Source organism: Megachile rotundata, chromosome 4, assembly GCF_050947335.1.
Source record: "Megachile rotundata isolate GNS110a chromosome 4, iyMegRotu1, whole genome shotgun sequence".
Lineage (NCBI taxonomy): Eukaryota > Metazoa > Arthropoda > Insecta > Hymenoptera > Megachilidae > Megachile > Megachile rotundata.
The window spans coordinates 2,640,523-2,667,442 of NC_134986.1; the positions used below are offsets into that span (position 1 = coordinate 2,640,523).

General features: G+C 31.3%; 1 protein-coding gene across 8 annotated transcripts in view; it reads left to right on the plus strand.

Moving 5' to 3' along the window:
• The window catches only part of LOC105663695 (ATPase family AAA domain-containing protein 2-like), a 28,487-nt gene continuing 1,567 nt past the window's right edge, over positions 1–26,920 (plus strand). Inside the window, exons 1-10 of one of the 8 annotated variants that reach the window (XM_012294386.2) lie at positions 1–918; positions 1,003–1,151; positions 1,709–1,978; positions 2,054–2,245; positions 11,289–11,470; positions 12,559–12,745; positions 24,278–24,463; positions 25,132–25,264; positions 26,064–26,201; positions 26,285–26,368. In XM_012294386.2, the coding sequence (XP_012149776.2) occupies positions 765–918; positions 1,003–1,151; positions 1,709–1,978; positions 2,054–2,245; positions 11,289–11,470; positions 12,559–12,745; positions 24,278–24,463; positions 25,132–25,264; positions 26,064–26,201; positions 26,285–26,368 (1,675 nt within the window). In that variant the 5' untranslated portion in view covers positions 1–764. Of the gene's footprint in view, positions 939–1,002; positions 1,152–1,708; positions 2,246–11,288; positions 11,471–12,558; positions 12,746–24,277; positions 24,464–25,131; positions 25,265–26,063; positions 26,202–26,284; positions 26,369–26,920 lie in introns of all 8 variants that reach the window. The other 7 variants (XM_076531252.1, XM_012294385.2, XM_076531253.1 and 4 more) reach the window with 7 other exon arrangements.

Below are 26,920 nucleotides of genomic sequence, written 5' to 3' on the forward strand. Positions count from 1 at the left end.
GCAAATAATCTTTAAGGTAAAAAGCAAACAGAAATAATGGAAAATAAAAAGCTACTAATTTTAAATAAATCTTTCAGAACAGAATAAAGAAATGATACATACATTTTGTTAAATTTAACAAATTTTAACCTGCAATAGTTTTTAAAGTCATATTTTTGTTATTTTACTTACTACGTTGTAAAAAAGATGTAAAAAGGCTATACTTTTCATGGATTTTTCCTGCATTTTCCCTCAACTCTTCTTGAATTCTACCCAAATCTGAAAGCAAGTGGTTACGATCTTCTGCTTCTACATTTATCTTTAATCAAACGCAATTCACGTTGCACTTGAATACACGTGAAAAGTTCCAATGTTTGAAATAAAAATTGTTTCGTTTTGCAAAAAAAAGCAAATTGAAGTCACTTATTAAAAATTTCAACTATGCGTCAGTTTAAAAGCACATGAACATTGCTTCAAACTTCAAAGCGATCGAGAGACGATTCGTATGTTTCGTTAAAAAATCATATCGACGGAATGTCATAAATAATGAAATTACATCGTAAATCGACTTGAATCAATCTGTCAACAGATCATCACGCAAAAATTCCAGTAAAATCTACAGGAAATTTTTCAACGATGTACGTGTATATTGGTAGCACGGGGGCTCGGAAATAAAAATTTCAACTGTCAGAAACTCATAGGATAAATGTGAAATCGTGCAATATAAATGAGAGTACGGTTGACGGGCATGCAAAATAAAAGCGTGGATGTTAGCTTCGTGAAAGATGTCCGGCGTGAAGGATTTCTCTTGCATCGGAGGATTGGAGAAGCATATCAGGATAGTGAAGGAAACAGTCCTGTTCCCGCTTATGTACGGTGACGTCTACGCGAAGTTCAACCTAAAACCGCCTAGGGGCTTGCTGTTTTACGGGCCTCCTGGTAAAATAAAGCGTTCTATGGTTCGTAATGAAACATAATTTTGCAAGAGACAAACTTCTCCATTGACGAACTATTGTTTCATAGGCACAGGAAAGACTCTAGTGGCCAGTGCTTTGGCTACCGAGTGCAGCAATTGTGAACGTAAAGTTTCCTTTATATCTCGAAAAGGTTCTGACTGCTTGAGCAAATGGGTTGGCGAGAGTGAAAAAAAACTTCAGAAAATTTTTACTTTGGTTACTATTCACTTTTTTAATCATTCAAATTTTTACGATTTAATACATTATTTATCTTTTACACTTTAACACTAAATCTACCAAATCAGTCAAATCGCTCCACAAGTTTTTTATTACAAGGTACACATTTTGTCAAAGTGCATTTCTTGAAATCAACATTGATCTTCATCAATATAAAGTACAAAATGTGTGTACTAATTTATGATTCGCCGTTTGTTCATTTATTTTTCAACTTCATTTTTAAATTCAAATTAAGTACACATATGTCGGTAGGATTAGTGTTAATACGTTGTGGAAATAAAATCGAACTTTCTGTCGTAGAGATACGATTGCGGGGTCGTTATGACTTTAGTAAGACTTTTTAAGTTTTTAGCACATATCGGTCCACTCATTTTGACGTGTGTACATGAACGTCATATTTATTTTTGACGAAAATGAATATTTTACAAGTCAATTTTTTATAAATCAATATTAACCCCGCGATCATTTAAAGTTCAACCTTTTCGCGAATACTTGATCATACCGTTAGCTGAGAAATGCACTCCTTGATCTTTCAGGCTCAACAATCTAAACCTTGTATAATTTTTTTCGACGAAGTCGATGGATTAGCGCCCGTAAGAACTAGTCGACAAGACTTTGTGCACGCCAGCATTGTCTCTACTCTGTTGGCCTTGATGGACGGCTTGGAGAACAATTCAGAGATCATAGTAATCGGAGCCACGAATAGAGTCGATGCTATAGATCCAGCTTTAAGAAGACCCGGTCGATTTGACAGGGAGTTGTATTTCCCTTTGCCGTGTTTTAGCGCAAGGAAGGAGATACTTTCGGTATCATTGTTCGTGGAAAAACGGTTCATTTCTAAGATCTATACGTTTAAACAACGATTTTCTGCGCAACGACAGGTACACATCAGAAACTGGAAACAAAAGCCACCGCAAAAGTTTTTGGCTTATCTGGCGTCGAAAACGGTCGGTTTTTGCGGCAGTGACCTGCAAGCTCTTTGCGCCGAGGCGGTTATGTGCTGTGTTCGAAGGAATTATCCGGAAATATATACTAGCAAGTCGAAGTATCAGATCAACGATCGACATCTCAAGGTAACTTGGATTAGGTTCTTAAACTTAATTTTAAAGCTGTATATGTCTTAGGCACTAGAGAAAGTGATGATTACTGTGAACCCTTGCTAAATAAGTGATCCTTGTATGATGCTTTTAAAACATTTAAGATACATGTTCCTATAACTGCCAATGTTCGGATAACTACCATTTTATTTATTTTGTTAAACTGAAAAAAGCAACATAAAAAATGCATATTGCGTTGTATAAAATTTATCCACTGATATACTTTTCACTATATTTAGTACTTAAAAATAATTACTAAAATGTGAAAGCTTATTTTGAACGGTGTAAGTGTGGTCCTATAAAGAATTGATATCAAAGTCACGTTGCAGCAATAATAAGAGCACAGTGTAATTTAAGTATTTTGCGTATAATTATTAATCAAAATGCACTTTTAAGAAATGTTCAATATTTCCTTGGTTATAATTATTATCGATGGTAATAATAGTATAAGTTGAATGCTTGCGTTAAGAAAATCATCACGTGTGCGTTGAACTATCGCCTACTCAACGCAACAGTAATAATATGCACAAAATATAAAATTGCTAAATTTTCAAATTTCCTTTACAGTTTCTCAAATACCTCAGTTGCCAAATCTACAAAGTTCCAAATTCTTAAATTTAAAAATTTCCAAACATACGAAACTTCAAATTCTGTGATATTCAAATCCTGAAAGTTTCGAATTCCTAAATTTACAAATCTTCAAATTTAAAACTTCACAAACTTCTAAATCTGCCTAAAACGTCTAAAATCCCAGAGTCCTAAATTTTCAAATCCATTAAATTCCGAATTCCTCAATTTTTAAATTTACAAATTCGCGAAGTCTAATACCCAAATTTAAAAATTCACAAATTTAAAAATTCCCAATCTTTAAAGTTCCCAAAGTTATAAATTGCGGTAATAATAATTGCAAATGATGTAATAATTAACAGCATAGATAAACTTCCTACAAATTATCAAACGGCGTTATTTCATGCTTATCGTGTAGAGGTGCATAGATGCTGTTACGCACTACAATTAACAAAAAAATCTCAACATAGCAAATCAGTAGTTATACGATCATATTCAAAACCATATTCAGATCATATTTAGGAATATAATTCTACTTCAATATAATATAATGCTTCGAAGCGTAAATGATTAAAATTTAACATGTAAAGAAGAAGGAGAGAATACCAGTCTTGATAAGAGATAGTTTGTAATTTATCATAGAGAGACAGGTAAAACTTATTGAGAAATAACACAGTTATTATTAACGGAGAAGAGTACAAAAGTCATAATTAAAAGATATAGGGAAGAAAATTACATCTAAATTTAAAAAACAAATTGGAAAACCTCGAATTTTTAATGGAAGAAAATTAATACGAAAGTTAAAAAAAATCTGCACTGTAGTGCTATACACGTAACTTTACGGATTTATCATGGAAGTGAATAGAAAATCTCTGGTGAAATAGTGCATAGAATAATGAAGAACAATAGGTATAATGAGTCGAATAACAAGAAGAAAATCATACATTATTGACATAAATCGAAAAGAAGACTGATTTTCGCCGAAGGATTTGTTGAGAAGTCTTAACATTAGTAGAAGGATGTTTTTTCCGCTGGCGAGAGTAAATATCGCATTTTTGGTTTAGATAGGAATAGTACATTGTGTCGAAGGATAAATGAAGAATTAAAGTAAAAAAATCTAAAACCTAATTTAAAACGTGTAGATGATTCTGTGATTGTACGGGGGTGTATTTCCATTGCGGGTGTTGATGACGTCAATGAGTTTTCATTGACCATATTTTAGATAAGAATAGATATTTAAATCTTTTAAAAAAAATTTATTAAGAAGTGCAAAAAATATGAGAACACAAAGTACCTTCAAATTTTATGAATACAATGATACAAAGTTCAGAGCTCGAATAGTGAAGGAATATTTGCTGTATAATTGTCTAAAAATTTAACATCCGCCTCCACAATCTCCAAACATAAATCTCACAGAGAATCTATGGGAGTGAGACTGAAGTATTAGAAAAATTACTAACAAATTCAAAAGTTGAACTACAAACGAGACTGAAAGAGAAATGGCATTTTGTTCCTTCAGAATATTAAAAAAAATTATTTTTAATATGGCCAATCGATCATATTAGATTATTAAACAAAAAAAGTTTGTAACAAAATAATCAAATTGTAGTTTTTCCTACATATATTACTTTTTTATTTTTCGTAACATGTCTGGACATTAATCTGACGTGAAACTCTGATAGCATGTTGTTTAAATGTATTGCAATCGAAATGGAATAATTAAAAAAAATATTATTTGCATATTTTCTATCTATAAGCGATTTATGTTCTTGTAAAGTAAGCAGTATAATACATAAATCATTCCTTGTATACAATAACGAATACAGAAAGTACTGTAGGGTGCAAATATTAATGCGAGTAACTGTACATATTTTAAAAAGTTGTATCTAATCGGTAGTCACATTTCGATTAAAAAAAAGAGGGGCTGGGCTTATGTTTCACCTCCTCAGGTATGTTCGTGGACTTCGGTTCAAAGGACAGTTCACATCTGTCGCACAGATGTGAGTTTACGATATAATTGCAGCAATTTGTGAGGTGAATTGGATTCTGGTTATATTGCTTACTAACCGTTAATCACATCCGTATCATAAACTCGGTGCACTAAACAGATTCGGTTTTTCCCGTCATAACACGTGACGAAAGTTTTGGGGACATTACAGAATTTTTTATGATTATTCATTTTTATTTGATGCTTTATTTATTCAGCGTTATACATTTTTATTTTATATAACATATGGAAAATAAACGATTTTTTTGAACAAAAAACTAAATAGTCTAATTAAGAAATCTTAGTCATGCTACGAGGTTGAACCAGGAATTACAAGGACATTTACTTTACCTAATAGTGTATCATTAAATATGTTTTTTCTACATATTATGTAGCTAGTAAAATAACTTACAAGGAGACATCGCAGTCATTGAGTCATCAATTTTGATTAATCTTAAGCAAGAATAATTTGACATGGGTTTTCAAGGTCATCGGGAGATTAAGTAAATGTAGATATTTTGTATGATCTCTTATACTCTAACAATTTGATTAGAAATATTTTTTAACGTTTTTTTATACTTTATGACAAATCATGCAAACTGTATAAAAACATCTATACCATAATAGTATAAATAGTCACATATTATTACGCATAAGGTGAAGTGGGGTAAGTGCAGGTTGGTTTTTGTAAAGTTGGTCTTTAAACGTAAGTATTTTCAGTCTGCTATGTAAAAACTTTTGTCACGTGTTATGACGGGAAAAACCGAATCTGTTTAGTGCACCGAGTTTATGATACGGATGTGATTAACGGTTAGTAAGCAATATAACCAGAATCCAATTCACCTCACAAATTGCTGCAATTATATCGTAAACACTGTCGATATCGAACGCTTTGCATAATTACTACTATTTAATTAATAGTAACTAGGACCTTAATCTTCCTTATACATTTTGATTTTTACAGGAAATTGTTTAAAATGTTAGCTACTCTGCACTTTTCCCGAGAATGGGGTAAGAGCGTAACTTGAAGTTAAATATTTTAAAACTTTATTTCATGTGGAATTGGGTAAGAGCAGAATTATTAACAAATCTGCTATAAAATGCTTTTTACTGCATTATGCAAGTACTCTACACTCCAAACAGGTACTCTTAGCTGAAATATAAAAGGGGATATAGTGAAACAAAACAAGGAAACAAACATACTAAATGGATAAATTTCGCTCATATTGTAGTAAAAATAGCCTGTATACACCCCGTTAATGAACTTACCCCACTTCACCTTAATTATATTTATGAACCTATCGTACATGTATAAGCAATTATTCGTATGTATACATATGCATACATACATATATGTACATATATTGTATTATGTACATCGAGGGATATGGCAAGTTTTCTTAGCCACAATGGCGGCACAGAAGGAAGAGTCCTTATGTATACTTTCAGTAGATAAGCTCTCAAATTTATAAATTCAGAAGTTTTCAAGTTTATAAGCTTATCAATTGTTAGATTTATAATTTTGCCAATTTGCGAAATTGTGAATTTATGGTTATGATATTTATTAGTTGGTTAACTCAGGATTGTTAATTAACCTGAACGTCAAAAGATTTCGATGTAGAAATTGGGTGTCACAGGAAATGTTAATAATAGATCTCGTAACTAGATTTTGACGGTACACTTTTAGCAGCTGAAGTGACACTGACAAGTGGGTTTCTGGACTGTGATTATAAATAAATGACGCGATATTGAAATATAAAATGAATAATTGAATATATTCTAAAATCCGAGTTTTACAAGCGATAAGTGCATTTGCTTGTTAAGGGAATTAAAAGGGAATTTTAATAAAACTTTAAGTAATTTAATTAGTTTCGATCCCAATGGAGTAAGAATGTAATTCTATCCAATTTTAACAAAAAACGAGCAAATGTGGACTCAAAAGAAATCGCAATAATGCCTAACAGTGAAATTTCGTATTATGGTTAATAGTAGACTCGATAGGGACTCTGAGCCGACCTGGTACAAAGATTCCTTAACTTGACATGAGTGATTGGATTAGAACTCGTACAGAGTTTCTTTTGACGTGACGTTCAAGAATTAACTGAACCCACATCTTCTCCAGAACCTTTTCTATATTCACAAATAGGCCGAAAAAATTAGTGGTGGGAGCGGTGGGAACAGATCAACGCGAAGTTCTCGTGAGATGATCCTTTCTGTTGATTCCGAGTCAGAAAATTCTAGCGCGATACTAAAAGAGATCCCGATTGGTGGGAAAGTTAGACTTTATTTCGTGGAGGTCTTGAACATCCAGCTCAAAAATAGAAAAGCGCACAGCATATGTAACAGAGAACATGAAACATTTTACAATTTTATAATTTTACAATTAAAATTTTACAATTTTACAATCTTAGAATTTGAAAAATTGAAAATTTGAGAAATTCAAAAATCTGAGAATTTCGAAACATTAGATGTACAAATTAGAAAATATAGAAACAACTTGACATAATTTAGTATAGCAACGTGCAAAATGTAATATAAATACGTAACTTTTTATATAAGTAAAAAATTTGAAAACCAAATTACTTTTTTCAAACACACATTGTATCCCTTTTCTATAGTATCATACTGTTGTGGAGACAAATTCAATAATGTGTCACACGAAATAATATATTCTTATATAAGATTTTGAAAGGGCGGATCTCAGAATCAGGTCAATGGTTGCCATATACTTCCGGTTAAGTTAAGTAAAATTCACATGTCGTGATCTAACTAATTACCGGAAAATTTTTCACTGATACTTGTTTGTATAATTGATTCGGAATTATTTATTAGTCTCTTCCGATGTTCTAAATACAATTACATAACCATCTTATAAGTTTTGATTTAATATGTTTCAGTGTGTTTTTATCCCTGCTAATTTTTCTTTTAATTTAAGATTTTACCCTTGTAATTTTTCTCATTAACATTTTTTACAGATGTTTGAAATACTTTTTAAATACAACATTATTTACATAATGTTATGAACATCATTTACATCATACTGTGTCTTTCACTAACTTCTTTAAAAATATTGTTTTATAGCTCTAGTTCCTTTTAAATGACTGAATTCAGTTAAAAAATACATTCTATAAATTTTCTAATTTAATAATTTATATTTCATATTAATGGCAAATCACTCTCTATTGTACTATACAATACAATATTAAAACAGTTCAGTCTGTGCGTTATACTTCAGTTAACTAATAAGTGATTCTTCTAAATTTTCATAAACTGGTTATTAATAAAGAAATTGAGAAATTGAAAAATTAAGAAATTGAGACATCTGGAAATTCAGAAATTTAGAAATCTACATCTCCCCAAATTACTCATTGTTAGTTATTAATCGAAAATTAGTTGTTCTCCATCAGCATAAGTTTCTGAAAAATTCAATTTTGAGAAAGGGAGTTAAATTTTTCATTCTTTAAAGTTGCGCTTTAATCTGCAGATTCCTAGGAAAATTATGTTCTATTGTTTTTAGCGTACGAAAATCTAACAGTTTGATTGTAAAATTATCTACATTTATCCCAATAAGCACTATTTATGCAACAATTTTTTATCGTAAAATAGGATCATCAGATATATTTTGTATAAATCTGCAGATTAATTGTTATAACGATATAATGATGATTAATTATTACTTTACGGATAATAATAGATTAAAAATTATTAATAGTACATTTTCAAGAGCTCTTCGGTTGTTAAAAAATTGTTGCCGTATGGTATTGTATCGAAATCAACGACACAAATTTTTCTATAGTGTACTCAGGATTTTCGACATTTAAGGATTTGATAATTTAGGAATTTGAAAATTTGCAAATTTTGAGACTTGCAAATTTGGGTTTCATGGATTGAAAATTTTGAGCATTGGAATCTGGAGATTTAGGGATTTGGGAATTTGAAGATTTGCAAATCTTGGAATGTGAACATTTGAAGATTTGATGATCTTAGAAATTAAGTAAGTTAGAGAGTTGAAGATTTGGAGATTTGAAAATTTGAAAATTTGATGATATCGAAATTAGGAATCTGGGGATTTGGTAACTTGGAATTTAGAAATTTGCAAATATTGAGGTTTCGTAACTTACTGTTTGAGCAATGGATAAAGTAGAAACCGCCACGATGGCCGCTCAGATTGTCGAAGGTCGTAAATCTTCGTCCAACGAATAATCCAATGTGTTTCACATCTCGTTAAAGTGATGAAGATCATGTTGAATTGTCTAATGGTATGAACTGATTGGTTTTGCATTAATGTAGTGGAAAGAATGTGGTTGTGAGCTCGTAAGGGCATAGGGACTTTCACAATTGGATGAACAGGTCAACAGAGGTTGTAAAGCTTCGTCCCACATAGTATAAAACGTATCCTCGTGCCTTGAGTGATAGTTGAATATCACTTGAATCTCTGATATGACGGTTCGTAACGTGAATGATACGATGTGAAAGTGAATGTATGTCACAAGAGATTTATCAAGACTGAATGAGTTACCCAAAAAGGAAGACCATCGAACATTGGAGGCGAAGGTCGAGCCGTGGAGGTATCTACCATAGAGGATCAATCAGGGTTCATTTATAATTTAACAAAAACACCCATTGGTGACACGACTGAGTGAATTGGATCGCGAGACCTTTAGTCCCCAATGAGTGGTCCTAAGAGTTGATGATAGATGTAAGTAACCCAAGCACTTGAGAGATTTGGGTTCTTGAATAAATCTTGCCATTGGGGCACATTGCACTAAATACTGTACACCATAGGAGATGCACATTTTAGGATATAACAAATTTTCATCAAGGAAAGATATATTGCCTTTCGATGGATGGCATATGTTTGGTTCGTTAGCAAGGCTGTTGACTAGTTTATAAAGTCGAGTTGTGGAGATGTTCTTGAAAAGTCATAAAATATCTATTTTATGGATATCCATAAATACTGAGTTATTCCGAGTTACGAGAATGGTGCACCTCGGAACACTTAGAAACTTAAAAACTGGTAAACAGTTTTGGAAATTTGACAATTTTGAAGTCTAGTAATATATAGATTTAATAATTTCTAAATATTTCGAAATTTTGGAATATGGAAACATAGGTATTTTAGGATATGAAAATTTGAAAATTTATATATTTGATAATTTAGAAATTTGAAGAACATGGATGTTTGTAAATTGAGAACTTGAAAAATTAAGAAACTGAGAAATTTAGAAATTTAGAAATTTAGAAATTCAGCAATTCAGAAATTTGGAAATTTAGGAATCTATATTTCCTCAAATTACTCAGTTTTCAAATCTTAAATTTCCAAATTTGTAAACGTATGTGATTTCAAATTGTCAAATTTACATATCTGCAAATTCTTAAAATCCCAAAATCCAGTCAACTGCGAATAAAGTCACAGATGTTGAATACGCGGCTGCAGGAGTATTTACGTAGGACTATGTAAATGCAAGATTAACAGTATTTCTACTAAAGTTCGATGTACAATTCTTGAATGAAAGAATTAAATAAATTGAAGAAATAGCGTAAAATAATCTGAAGACAGAATATGAAATTTAGAAAATTAAAAGTAAACATAAATTTTCACCGTTTCAACAGCCGACCACCCAAGAGTTGCATTAAACCTTTAGAAACTTAAATCAAGATATTTTCATTAGCATACGTTTACATATAGCGTCATACGTGTATCAGTTGGGTCACTTGCCTGAGGCACCATATTTAATCTAACTGTCAAAGAAGCCGGTACTTAGAGTCAGTAACACTCAATCAAGTAATAAAACCAAGAATAGTTTATTGCAAAATACACTTTCTAACTGATTATACAGTTCCAGTTGCATATAAAGCATTTCTGATCGGTGTAACTCTCTGCTAACGTATTTTCAAAACATTGTTACACAAGTGAAAAATTGAAGAGTAAGAAGTTACATAAATTATTTAACATGATTCAGACTGAGTCACTGTTGTTCTACGACCTTTACGCAGAATATAATTTTAATTAAGTAAGAAAGATTATTTTTTGCAAAGAATATAGAAAATAGAAATATCCAATTGTTTAGTTCACATGTTTGTTGATTTGTAAATCTTTAATGTTTAAATTCGGAAACTTTTACATTTAACTTTACAATCACGCTGTTAAAGTTTAATTATGAAGGGAGTTGAGTTGAACAAATAAGGATATTTTGAATGCAAATTTCATAGAATTCAGTTTCAAAGAATGAAATTCAGTTTCCTTTTCTATTTACAAAATTTTGGAATTACTTCACAAGTAGATAATTCATAAGTAGTGTAACAATAAATGCAATATATCGAATTCTGAGAATTCTAATTCCTATTCCGAATATATTCAGAACCATATTTTATACTTGTCCCTGCTTAATTTTATCTGATCGTAATTTCGTATACACATTTCTATTAATCGTGATATTCAAATTGATAAAATTATTATAATAGGTTGAGAAACAAGATTTCCTGAGGGCTCGACAGAACATAACACCAGCTTCCCATCGTGTCGCAATCGCACCCGTGAAGTCTTTGTCGTTTAAACTTCAGCCTTTGCTTCAAGACAATTTATCACGCATTTTGTCTCAACTTGAAACGCTTTGTCCTGCAGGAATGTTGATTTGCGACGTCATGTAAGCATTACATTACTATATATTTAAAAGTGATTGACACTGCGTTGACCGTACATCTTGAAATATCTACAGGATGTTTAATACAGCTGGGATAAGTTATAATTGTAAATTCAATTTGGGAACAAATACTTCTAAAGATAAACTTAAGTTTTAATAGTAATATCTAAAAATATTGGGTTGCCCGAATATGCAATTATTCAAATTATATAATTATACACATTTATGATTAGTAACGTTGAGAAATATTGAGTTGGTCAAAAAGTTATGTTACTTTTATTAGGAAATGAAGCTTATTCAATTTATGTGTCAACACTTTATTTTTATTTTTTATTTTCCTTCAATAAATATGGCCTGAAAACTTACATTTGAGGCTTTCTCGTTATTAAACAGTACTGATTGTAAATTACATAAACACGATAAAAAAGGCAAGCCAACACTGACAAAATTAGACTAAATTATTAGATAAATCATTATGCATTGATTTAATTCTATTATTAAATTAACTGAGCTATAGCAACTTTATGGACATTAGAAATGATAATATTGTAACATTATTTACAGTATTGTTCTAATGATATTTTCATTTATAAATTAACATTGATGAACTGTAACTTCGTATATAATTATTTTAGTTTTATTGTTTATATAAAAACACTTAAATACTTATGATGAAAAAAATTGGACATTAATTAATTAGAAAATTACAAGTAAAAATAACCTTCACTAAACTTGAATATAATGTTATATCATTATAAAATAATATCAATAACAAATTGGATAAGTAATTAAATTTCATGTTGTTTATAAATCAAAATACAACATTGTTAAGACCGAGAGAATGTACCTTGGGTTGTAATGTAATAGTTCTAATAATTGTTAATGATTAAAAATAGTTCTAAATGCAACCCAAGCACGATTCCTAGACTATAAAAAGGTCAACCTTTGTATTACTGTTGCAAAATATAGTAACAAAAGTTATAATGTTCTTCACTTGAAGTGTCGAAATATAACCTAAACGGTTCGCATTTCGTATTCAGGTCATTGTTGACCTGAACGGTATGAAAAGCTTTGAGAAAATTCTTTTACAGCACTGGCAAAGCTGCATCGAGGTCAACTAGTTGTCCCAGGATGTTATTGTGCGGTGACGATGACTCTCATACTCGCCATCTGGGACCGGCGTTACTTCATACTCTGGAACATTTACCTTGCCACATGTTAGACGTGACCACTTTATTCGAGGAAACAGGAAGAGCAGCAGAGGAAGCCATTATTCAAGTAAACAAACGATAAATCATGACTCATAATACAGTGGGTGACCAAATTATTATATTCAAACAAATTTTTCTTGACATTAACCAATAGAATAGAACAAATATTTTTATTATAATGTTATAGTATATTATTTTTTGCAATTTAATAGAAGGGTTCTTAAACTTATGTAGTCCAAAGACCTTCTCATAAACATTTTTTTTGTGTACCCTATTGCAACCCTAAGCACTTTAAGCAGTTTTTAGTTCCTAATGTCTGGCTCAATTATTGTATATTTATGTTAATAACTAGTTAAGTAACAACAAATACAACAAGTTTTAAGCATGTAGGATTTTTATTGAATGAGTCATTAGAATAAAAGCGAGAAGTTGGGGATGTAAAATTAATATCAAAACTGTTTCGCAGTTCTAAGATATTGGCTATAAGTGTCCGTGGATTACAGTTTAAGAACCTGTTATATTGTAAAATATATTATGTTACAATCTACTATTTTTTGCAATATAGTATATTGTACATTATTTTATAATCTACTATTTTTACACTGTAATATATTTATATTTTAACGCTGTACTGTTCTTTAACAATTATACATGTAAAAGTAAAAATGAAACATTTAAATATAAGTCGAGCATTATATTAGGGGGACCGGAAAGTAATCAAAATTTTGTTTGTTGGCGAATGTAGAGACACAAACTTTTTTACCCAACGAACGGATTAGTCGCGGATCGGAACAGTAATGCCATTTCCTTAACTTTTTTCGTACAAATTTCAAAGTTTGAACGATCGGGTCATAGGGAACAAAGAATCGGAGCCATTTGAAACTTCGCATACTTTTTGTGGACACTATGAGCTTAAAAAAAAAACCTAGGCATAATCATTGCGATACCTATTTACAAAGATACCGTAACTTTTGTAATTTGAGGAAAAAACACCGTTTTTTGACGGGTTTTTACATTAATATTACGCATCAAAAAAAAAAACATTTAATCAAAAACTGTTATATCCATCTTAAAGGGTACATTCTTCGCTTTCTGGAACCGTCCTTACAATTTTTGTTCGATGGTGGGTTCATGAGATAATGACTATCAAAGGAAAAAGCGTCATTTCGGCTTTGGTAGCTCATAACTTTGCGACCGATCATCGAAACGAACTTCATAGACGTGCAAATTATAGGGAAAGGAACAGGGAACAGCAAACTAGAAGTGGCATTAATCAAAAAAATTTTCCTATGTCTATACAAACCTTAAAAGAAAGAAAAACAATTCTAAAATTTTTTCATTGCGATTTTCTGTATGTTTCATTAGTGATAAAAGGTCCAAAAAATATTTGAGGTAAAGGGTCGAAAACTAGAGACCTGAAGCTTCAAAATGACTATTCTGGATGTTTCCTGTGATGAATTTTAACGGAGGCAGAGCAATTTGTATGCGTGTATACTTGAGTATAATAAATTGGTCAGCTACTGTATGTCTGTGACGTCGTTAGAGTTTGTGGCTCGTTAGAAAAAAGTCGGTATTATTGAAAATATATAGTTGGAAACAAATAATCTTACCTGCTTACTTTAAATTCTAATAAAAAGATAGGTTTGCAAATATATTAAATTAAATAATAATATACAGTATATCGGTCGGTGAAATATTATATAATAAAATTTAAAACTTCTAAATTTATAATAGGAATTTAGGAATTTAGAAATTTGGTAATCTAGATATTTAGAAAATGAGGTATTTAAGAGTTTGGAAATTCAAAAGTTTTGGAATTCAAAAATTTAGATATTTGGTATATGATTATATAAAAGTTAAAAAATTTCGAATTTGCGAATTTAAAGATTTTAGAATTTTGGTATTGTACAATTTAGGAATTTAGAAATTTCTGTATTTAGAAGTTTGCAGATTAGGAAAGCTGAGAGTCTCGTATTTAGAAATTTAAAGATTTAAGCTTCTGGAAATTAAAAGTCTAATTAACTGCTTCGATTGTATTACATGCAGAATTTACTATACCCTATTACGAAAGTGCTTGATTCAGCACATTGAACACCTACTAAGCCGCAGCAAATGTACATTCAGTCTCGGGGTAACAGGTGCATCTCTGGTTCGTGTAAATCTACGTAACAGGCGCGAGTATGTTAAGAAAACTTTTAAAGCAAGTTGTTTCTTATTTCAAAGAAATACCTATTGTAAACTTGAAAGATTACAACTTTTAAGCAATATTTATATCTTCTTAACACTAAAATTGTCAACCAGTCAAAACCAGGTTAGTTTCAGACTTCACATTTTATATTACACAATTTTATTTTCAAATTTTCGTTGAAATGTCTGTTGCATTTTATTTAGATAAATAATAGTTGTACATGTTAGTTAGTTCTTCAATATTTAATTATTTACGTTTTTGCTGTATTTTCAATTTTCTAGTAAGTGTGCATTTAACGCCGATAGTTCTAGTGTTAATAATATCGACTTTTATCCCGGCCGCCGCAAACTTTAGCGTCGTTTCTACAGGGTGTCTCACAACTCATGTAACTGCCGGAAAGGGGTGGTAGAGGACGTGATTCTGTACAAAAATGGGGTTTGAAGCTTCGTTTTTGAATTATTAAGCAAAAACACGGAATCAGCCACTAGATTTGAAACTGTTGCCCCCGCTTCACAGCGCGCGTAATCCCCGCGCTATGATTGGTCCGTATTTTTGCTTAATAATTCAAAAACGAAACTTCAAACCCGATTTTTGCAAAGGGAAATCTTATTCGGAATCACGTCCTTTACCGCCCCTTTCCGGGAGTTACACGAGTTGTGAAACACCTTGTATTTTAAAACCTATATGCCCATAATTGATGAATGGAAATAAACATGATTGTAAATGCCAAAGCAAGGGACACAATCTTTTGTTTATTATGGTTTTATTTATTAATTGCATTAAAACTGTATTAAATGTATTAAAACTAATCGCTGATAAAAATGATGAATAATAGAGCAGTTTATTTTGAAAACGGCTTAAGTCGATTTTTAAACAAAAATCGAGTTGGTCTAATATTCACAATTCTACAGTAGCTTTTTATTATTAAATGGTTTGGGGATAATGTACTCAAAGTTACTGAGATTCGGTGGAGAGAAAATTAGCAGGTTAATGGTATGAGGGAAGTTTTGATTTTAAAAGTGACTCAAGTCCATCTTGAAAACTTTTAAACAGATATGCAGTATATTATGTAGTCAAATTTTACTAGATAAGAACTCTACTTTTTCTATTATTATTAAAGTAGTAGTGCTTCTTTACTTGAATAACAGTAATTCTATGATGTGTGTTATTTTGATGCATTTATAAACAATAAACAATAAAGTAAGAAATATTATTAATGCACTGAAAAAATGATAATGGTGACCTAGTACATATAAATGTATCTAAATCGATAATTTACTAAACTATAATCTAATTATTTATTTTACGACTTCTAGATTTGTTAAAAAATTAAAAAGTTTTTTAATTAATTTTAACAATAGCTAACTCTGTGTATGATTTCCAAAAATGTTTTATTTTTTAAATAATATTTATTATACCAATTGGGTTAGCAAATTAAACATTTTTAGAAACATAAAAATATTGTATCATCATGATGTCAGTAACCGATATTTTTAAATTAATTAAAACGCAAACTCTTAAATATTACCATTTCAAAATAAACGATTGTAGTCACTTTCAAAATAAATGTAATGCTCAATTGTAATAATATTTCCTTTCGTGTTGACTGATTGTGACTTTTATATAATACTCTCTTTATAAACTAAAAGTAATTTTCTAAAGAGTTGTAGTTATATTATTTTTTATTTCCATTTTTCAATGCATCTTTTTTATTGGCACATCCAATTCTCAATAATTATAGAAAGTGGTTTAAGTACAGTCTAGGGTAGGGGTCGGCAACCTTTTTTGACCACGCGTCAAAATCAACCAAAATGTGACTATTAAAGAGACGTTTGGGTCAGAGATATTTTCGTATTAAAGCAGTCTTTTAGTAAATACTAAAATATATTTTATTAATAACATAATTACAAACATAGTTCGATGAACTTTATTCATAAACGTTTTCTACGATATCAATAGCTCCTCTGATGTTGTACTTGTGACGTCAATTTAGTCAAGTCTGGTTTATAGTTTTTCGTTTTTAGACGAATACAAGCATCTGAATTTTCGGTAGTTAACCTGTTATTTTTTTCAAAGATGAAAACTTCGTAGGAAGTAATGTCCAACATGTTGATGTCATGAGAAGATGTCATGAGAAGATCTTCTGTTTTTTACGAATTTTTCTGCAATCTCTTGAATTTATCCGTCCATAATGTTTGTTTCATGTTTATGTTTTACAATTTATTTTTATATACTTTATTTTCGGAACTAAAGTGGGTCACTTGAAATTATCAAACGGGTCACTTGGTGACCCGCGGGTCATAGGTTGTCGACCCCTGGTCTAGGGTATAAATATGGGCTACTAAAAGTATAGGGTTGAAGTGGTTGTGTGGATTAAATACGCGATGTTGATTTAAACTAATTTATTAAAATTAACACTTAACTATTTTACAGACTAGCTATATATGTATAAACTATTGACTAACAACTATGAACTATTAACTATAACTAAAAAGCATAAAGTATAAAATGAAACTCTGTACAAATTAGCGAGCGCGTGTAGATGAGGCGAAACTCGAAGTTTTCGAAGTGCGGCCTGGACGACGACTGATTGATTGACCCGCGAGCCGGCCGATTTTTATAGGCAATTGTGTTTCGCGAACGCTCTCGCGCGCGCCTCGACCCGAATGTTCTTGCACGCGTCTCGTCGCGAATGTTCTGGCGCGCGGTCACGCGAATGTTCTGGCTTGCGAATGTTCTTCACACTCGCGCCGCATAGCGAATGTTCGCGCGCGTCCAGAATTTTCAGCGGCGCGGCGGTCCGTCACAGGGTTCTGCCAGGTGTTTTATATTAGTGAAAATAGTAGGAACCTATGATTTAGGAAGAAATGAGAGAAGTATATACAGGGTGCGGCGCCAAAATCCGGACAAAATTTAATTTAATTTTCTCGCCGTCATATACTTATTGCAAAGTTCGCGATTGGCAACCAAATAACTTGAAATATGTATTAAACAGTCTAACCCTCATAATAGTCGCAATGTCCAAACCAAGCGCAGAATATAACCGAAGAGCCGCGGTTATCAAAAACATTCGCGCAGGCCGCACAGCAACAGAAATTATTTGTTACTTCGGGTACCCGAAATCGACTGTATACGTTGTCATGAAGAAATATGTGTCGGAAAAATGAAACGAAGGTTTTGCAACACCATCCAGGAAGACTCACTCAAAGGTGCATGTACAGGATTTTGTGGGCGTAAATAATTTAACTGCAAATTTAAATGAATTTAACCAATTTTATTTCACGAAAGTATTGAATGAGGAACGTAAGCGTCTGCAAATGTTATTTATTCGGTCGCCGGGAAGAGAATGAATACCTGCTCCGCGCTCACGGACTCGACGGAGCGATAACGCGATACCGATTGTTGACGAACGCTACCGATAACGTCCGAAAATGCTTCGCCCTTCATAGACGCGGAACCTCGCTACTTACGAGCATTTCTATAGAATTTTCTTATAAATTCGAATAATCACTCATTAAAAAAGTCAACTCTGCCGGTTTCGCCGGTAGCTTAGCGGCCCCGGGTCGACTTCGTCTTCCCGTGCACGCGTGGACCTTCATAGCGGTAGATGTCTACCCAATTGAGGTCTATAGCGGCCTCGAAAAGATTTTCATCTTTCCGAGCACGCGGGGAGCTTGACGGCCACAGAAAACCCTTTAGTTTTCCGCGCACGCTGGGCTACACCGTTGAGAGTCGACACAATCAGACTTTTCCGATTTTAATGATAACATATGCCCTTTATAGCTAATATTCCCGCGTCTATGATTACAATATTGCGAATCGGTGCATCAATCGCTTATAAAATAAACATATGATAATTGAAACAAATGCGCTTCTTTGCTTAACATTAAAGAAACTTAACATTATCATACATTTGATATTTAACATTACAAATAAATTTTCCATTATAATCCATTAAATAAACTTAAACTATATCTGTACTATACAGTGCATATTGTCAGAACACCCGACATCATTCAACGTGCTCAAGAATTCTGACCTCCTAATAGTCCAGTTTAAATCCTTTGGATTATTATGTATGGAGCGTTGTTGAAAGGGTCACCAACAAATCCCGACATCCATACATAGAATCATTGAAAGCCGTTATCAAGGCAATATTCGCCGATATGGACCGTGAGGCACTAAAACGGGCCTACAAGCGCTTCAGACCAAGATTGGAAGCAGTCATTCAAGCAGAGGAAGGATATATTGAATAAAAGGGTTCTTTATAGCCTTATTAACAATGTAGTAAAAAAAAAGTTGTAAATATTTCCATTTTCACAAAAAAAATTATGTTTGAAAGTAATCTTTCATTTGTCCGGATTTTGGCGCCGCACCCTGTACTTGCTTAAATTTGTTATCGTTAACATGCAAAATATGTAATTTTACTTATTTACCTTACGGAATCTTACTGGTGTGTTAATTTCATTTTTTTAATAATAATCTGTGAACCGAGAGCTAATTTGTTGAAAGTACTATATTACCAATATTAAAAGATTGTTTTGTCATAAGTTATGTAGTGAATTCCTGTGCATAGTATGAATAAATTGCTTTAAACGTCTTTGAGCAAATTGTCTAAATACAGGGTTCACATCTAGTTCCATGGGTCACTTAGTATTTAGACTATTCATTGATACATTTCATGATGATATTCTTAATTATTCTAAAGCATATTCAACAAAATAAAAGAAAGCGCTGAAATGGAAATAGCTTTGGATAAAGTATTTTAAGTTATATCGAGTGCTTGTACAGATGTTGGACAAGAAATATACATTGTAAATTAACTATCAGCATTTAAGTTTTATTTACATTTTGAACATATTTTCAAATATTTCCACCTAATATGAACATTTCTATTTTGATTTCAAATACATAATTTGTAGCAAACATTACTTTATTCCTTCAGTTTTTTTTACTCTATATAATAAAGCTAATATATTTCATACAAGATGTTCCAGATTTACCGTCGTCAAAACGCGACATAACAATGACCTGCTTGTTATTTGATATCGCATACAGGGTATTCCAGTTTCGTCCGTGAAAGTTTACACAAACATTGCATATTCTATAAATAAAAATAAAAAATGTTGATATGGACATAGGTTTTTGAATGCATATTAAAAGTTATTAAAAAAAAATTTTATAATTAACTATTACTCGTACGTAATATCAGGAGAAAGTTGTCCATTAGTATTTTATATATTCCTCATAATGTTTCGATAAATCATTTAAAGCCTATGTTTATATAACATTTTTAACCATCCTTATTTATAGAACATGTTGGTAAGCTTTTAGGTACAAAACGGGATCATACTGTATGAGGCAAAGAAAAACAATGCAGTCGAAGTCATTTTGTATTTTTATTATAACTTTTTAATGAAGTGTTACAAAATTTTTGTTAATATACCATCATTTTCTTAGTTTTGCGTATGAAATATACTAACAAAGTTTGGCGGTAAAATATTGGAATATCTTATACATATCTAACAAGGGACATCACGCAACTGATACACGCCGATTTTGATGAAATTTTTATATGTTATAGAACTCGAAAAAATATGTGATACGTATTTTTTTAAAGTTGGGGTTGAAAAAACTATTTTCGGAAATATCTCGGGAACTATTAGGCCTAGACAAAAAATTCAAAGTGCAAATTTTTCTGTTTCTAAAGGCCAATAATATGGCGTCAGTGGATTTTTGAAAAATTTATTTGTTTAAAAAATATGTTAAAAATTAACATTGTTTTGCAAATTTTTTTAATAAAACGTTGTTCCATCTTGAGTCCAAAGAAAAAATACGGATGAATTGGAATTTTTAATTTCGCTTGTGGAAAAAATATTACTGTCGTTGAAGTTATGCGTACGTTTCATACCTTTATATAATATTCTGGAAATGATATTAGATTATATTTTTTTATACTACCTTATTCAAAAAAAGAATTTGAAGGTCCGTATGTGCCTTTATAAAACATGGGACCCGAGGTAGCTATCCCGATTGCGCTGCGCTACTGGTGGTGGTATTGGATGTACGCAAGATCTAAACGTATAACTGTACATGCATAAATTGTAATAACTTTATGATTAATTTATATTATGCAATTAAAGGATTGTATTTGTTCATTGAGAACTGTTCCTCGTTTTTGAAAAATATAGTAGCTCTGAAAAGAGCTGATTTTTCTAAAGCTCTGAAAAGAGCTGATTTTTCTAAAGCTCTGAAAAGAGCTGTTTTTTTTAAAGCTCTGAAAAGAGCTAATTCTGGGTGATTTTTATTTTGGAGTGGTCTTCTAAACTATTATAAATGTAAAAAATGTAATGTAGTTATGTATTTTACTTTTATGTATCTTTTATGTAACAGTAGTGTTTTTTGGAATAGTTAAAACTGTTTGTTTGATGGCGTAATATTTGTTATCAAATTTTGGTCGTATTCTGTCCATGAGTCCAGTAATAAAATGCTGTTTTCTGGTGAATTTGGAAAATACACTGTTTCTAACCATTGTCTGAAAAGATCTTTGTTGAATTTGCCTGATGCTGATACTCCGATAATAACATTAGGTGCCGTAAATATACTACTTCTTACTCGTGGTCCTAATTGACCACTTGCTTCTTTTAAAACGACAAACAGAGGAGACAAAAGTTGGCCATCAGCTGATATGGTTGGTTGTATGGTATAAAAATGCGTTAAAGCAGATGAGGACTTTATAGCTGATAATGTATGTCTTTCACCTCTCCATGAAAGCGTTCTTCCAGAGTGCATTTTAAGTTAAAATCCACTTTAGTCGGAATTGAAAATATTCATTGCGCCATGACTACGAAAATATTGAGATAGGCTGGAAATAAATTCATTTGCTCGCGTGTTTATTTTGGAACAATTATCAGAATAATTTCCAGTGATGAATTTCGTAGTCTTTCTCGATACAACATTATTACTACGCTTAAATTTCCATAACCACATGTGTGATGCTTGAAATGCTTCAAAACTCAACTTTTGTTTCTCCTGTAATGCCCAATGTCTTAAATCAATATCATGTACTATTACATTTCTATTACGCGCTAAAACAAATTTTTCTAATACAATATTACCAATATCACGAAGTTTATCAAGTCGCGACCCACCGCTACTACAATAATTTGCTGTTCCCACCTATACAGGGTGTTCAACGATTTACTAGCCAGCACTTTTCTCGTAAATGACTGGTACTAGAAAAAAATGAAAGAGGAAAAAGTGATAGTGTTTTTTATAATCAACATAATGAAGTATGTATTTTTTTCGTGCTTATACTATTTTTTAAGATATCAAGCTAACCTTCAGTTTTTTTAATGGAATGGTATATATTTTTTTATATCATATGAAAGAGCGTATCGAAACGAATTCAACGATGTATTATATCATGACCTTGAAATCCATTCCGAGTCAAAAGCAAACGAAATATTACAAAAATTTCGTATTACTATACGAGTACTTACCGGTATTTCTTACTGATATGTTTACATTTCGTGTTCAATGTGGTTTCTATTAGCTAGAAAGCACTTTTGGTGGTTTTATGTTATGATTAGGTCATGATAATAGTGTTATGATAATGGACGAAGATTCACTTACTTCTACAGGTGACGATGATACACTTATATCTGGCTCATGTGGATCGCATGATGGAAATTTATCTTCATCTACGTTATATTCAAACAATAATTCTTGTTCGGTTTCAATTTCTGCATAACCAGCTAGTGCATATCGGTTAATTAAGTCCGTAATGGCATGAGCTAAATCAATTTCTTTGGCGTTTACAGGTGTACGCTAAACTGTATCTTCATAATTATAGGAATCTATTAAAATGCTTATGATATTAGCTGGATTTACTTTCATAGCGATACAGTTAATCGATTAAATGAGAAATAAAAAAGATGTAACTATAAACCGTTTAAAACTAAATGAACTTATAACACTACTAGTTGATTTGGAAATCGTTCTAGCCTTGTGGATGTATATGAACCACTTAACACTTAATTTGGAGTAATTAATAGCACTCGAAAGACCACTCCGCAACAAAAATCACAACTATACACAATCGTCCAGCACACTTATTGCGATTCTGTACTCCGTTAGCAGTTAACTGTCCAATGGTTCAATTTGTTCTGAAATCTCTTGAAAATAATATTTTACAGATCATCTTAACAGTAATATGTTGAAGGGATAAAATGCATGGATTGGCTGATCACTTTTGTAACAATCTTTGGAAAGGGAAACTGTCGATTTACCTGACAGGTCAAAAACGTTAAGAAAAAGTAAAGGAAATAGTAATTGTCCAGAAGACAGCGGTAATTAGCTTTCAGGTATAAGGTGTATCCTTTAGCGACGGAAATGGACAATCCCGTGCGCAATAAAGAATAACCGTAGTAATTGAAAAGGCACCTTGAACGTAATGAAAAAATGTGAAAATAAATCGACATATAACGATAAATGCTAATCCCCGACAAACAGATGCGAACAATAAACTTAAAAATTCTTCAGCACTAAAAAGTTAAATTACTATGCTTGGTGGTATCATAAAGTAATAAAAAATGGTGATACAGAGCGGAATCCTAATCACGCTTTTAAAGTCACCGCGCCACGTACAATCATAAGCGCGCATCGGTCCTTCGAACAATGAATACCATTATACGGAACATATTTACCTGTGTTGTTAACCGTTGCCAATGAACAGATTATAAAAAAGTATAATATAATGCAATTGTCTGAATACTACGTACAGAAATCAGTCGTGCACCGAACGGAAGGTATGAAACGTACGCATAACTTCAATGACAGTAATATTTTTTCCACAAGCGAAATTAAAAATTCCAATTCATCCGTATTTTTTCTTTGGACTCATAGTTTATGTATGTGAAATTTGATCAAGATGGAACAACGTTTTATTAAAAAAATTTGCAAAATAATGTTAATTTTTAACATATTTTTTAAACGAATAAATTTTTCAAAAATCCACTGACGCCATATTATTGGCCTTTAGAAACAGAAAAATTTTCACTTTGAATTTTTTGTCTAGGCCTAATAGTTCCCGAGATATTTGCGAAAATAGTTTTTTCAACCCCAACTTTATGGGTTATTTTCACCACTTCAGAGTGGATGTTTGCCAATAAAAGAAATACGTGTCAAATATTTTTTCGAGTTCTATAACATATAAAAATTTCATAAAAATCGGCGTGTATCAGTTGGGTGATGTCCTTTGTAAGAAATACGTCTTAAAAATATTTAACACTGGTAATATATCTTAAAATAAAATGGTAGCCCATATTTAGACGACTTTTCTGTGTATTCAATAAGTATTCCATAAGTATTTTAAAATGTACGATTATATTTTAATCGACGAAATGACAGAAAATGAAGATGGCTCGGCGAAGTTTGCCATCGATGCTTTACGTCCCTGATATCTTAGCTTGGTGGGATTTAGTGGATGAGGCAGCACGTGCTGTTTTTACGTCTCTGATGCAAGGATTGGATCGATCGGTATACATGTTAATTTTGACCACGGCAAACTGTTCACGAGAAGACTTGCCACCAGATGTAAGAGAAATTTCCATTATTGTACCCGCTCGATAATTCTCTGTTATACAATAAACTGTGAGTAAAGCGTCGTATTCATGTTAGGTGTTCATATAAATATGCATGCAGTAGACTCCCATAGAACATGTTTAATACATAACATAATTCAATGAATTCGCGTTGTAGGAATTCGGGATGTACGAGATTTGGGAACTGAGAAGTTTGATAAATTGATATTTAAAAATTTAGAAATAGGAAAATTTGATAAACTGCAATTTGTTTGCTCGGAAGTTCATGTATTTGAATATCCATAAGTTTTTTCATGTGGTTTTTTATTTAGAAATTCGGGAACTTAAGCATGTAAGAAATTTGAAAATGTAAAAAAATAGAAAATTCGAAAATTCGAGAACTTCGAGAAATTAAATATTGTTAATTTTGAAATATGAGAAATTGGGAATTAAAAGATTAATTAAGTTTAATTTGAATTAATTAATTGGAAATTAAGTTTTATATGTTCTTGTCCAAAAAATGGCTATATTACACCCGAGTCAGCAACGAACAGATTCCGTTTAATGCACGCATTTTACAGTCCCAAAGGCAGGGAATTATGGAGCAGCTGTAAATTTGTTCTGTTACTGTCAATAAGGCAATGTATTACTTGAGTGTGTTTAATTTTATTTAATTATTAGATCGCAAATTTATTCGACGAACATCAAGGCGAACTATTAGAAATAATATCTCCTGCAGAGCAACAGCGCGAACTATTTTTCAAACAGTTATTTGTTCATCCATCTGATGTGGAATCGAATCAATCTTCGCAAGGTATAACAACAATTTCTTATTATGTTCTGCTATCGTCCATATTTCAATTTAATCTCTTCAGGGATGACATATTTAAATTTGATAATGATTAAATTTTTTAATAAAAACGTATGTTTGACTCAGTTTGAATCTGTAATAATTACGTAAATAAATCCTAAAATAATTTATAACATACTAAAACCGTGGTAATATCTGCATATGTGATTTTTGATTCATGAATTTCAAAACAAACTAAATGTCCACATATTCGTAATTATCCTTGAAGGGGTTAAAAATGTATTTAACGCTTCATACGATTTCAAGCTTGTTCTGACCCAGAAGCGGGAATAAAATTTGCAAAATACAGATTGTTAATTAATTTTTAACAATCACATTTCATTGGAGTAACAAACCTGGCACACTAAGTCGTTCAAGACTCTAGCCACTAAAATTGTTTCTCACGAAGAAGCTACTTATTATTTTAATTCGAAAAAAATTATAAATAATCTTTGAAAGCTGTTTTAAAATATTTCATAGCTGATTTGTGAAAAAATTTCAGAAACGTGAAATAATTTAAAACAAAGACGTTATGTCATTTTCGTACTTACATATAGTTTACATACAGTTTTAAATATTAATAAAAATCATAATTTTATAATTTTAAGAAATGTAGCTTAAGTATTTCCTAAATATAATAGGAAGTAAGACTCAAAATATTATTTTCTGTTTATTTTTTTAATTAATTAAACATTTCTGAGCATCATTCGGTCCACGTGATGAAATAATGTGTAGTTGAATATTAAAAAGAAAATGGTTTCAGAAAACAAAATGAATTCTGAAACTTTTGTTGTTGAAACAATAGATTTGGAACAATTTGTGCCTCCAAAAAGAACTAGAGAATTAGGACGAAGAAGAAGAATGACTAATCGGACCGAACCTGTCGATAGTCCTGCGACACGTGAGTAATTGCACTTTCTATTTACTGATACATTAGATGTGAGATAATTAGAGAATGTTTGTATAATATTATTACAACAAAAGAAGAGGTGTCAACGTCTCGGAGGAGCAAAGTGAAGAGCAAGATTTGCACCGTTCGATCTGCTCATTTGTTGGTCTCGAGATCAAGTAATAGTATTTCAATTCTATGAAATTTTAATATTATTTATTTTAATTGTGTCAGTTTAAGTGAACTGTTTTAGTTTATAATTTATATTTTGAATATGTATTTATTTTATTTTATTTTGTGCAATGAAATATTTAATTTATGAATATTTGTAAATTAAGTTTTCACTTTTATTTTTTAAACATATTTAACAAAATTAGATTCGCGATTCTTACACATGGCTAGAACTAATTAGTATAGTAGCTCGGAACAGCAGATATTTTCATATTTACATTAACTAGGAAGCATTTATTAAATTAAATGTAAACTAAAACACTAACCTTAATAACATATATTAAAATTATGAAATAAAGGAAAATGTATTGATGCAAAAAAGCTTATATGGGAAATATAGCGATTTAAAGTAAGAAATTTAGAAGTCTTGGATGTTGAGATTTAAAAATTTTGAAAAATTGGCGTTTTTGGATTTGGAAGTTTTGAAAATCTAAAATTTGGAGATTTGAAAATCTTCGACTTTATATATTAGAGATAAGTTATTAAAATTAGGGATTTGA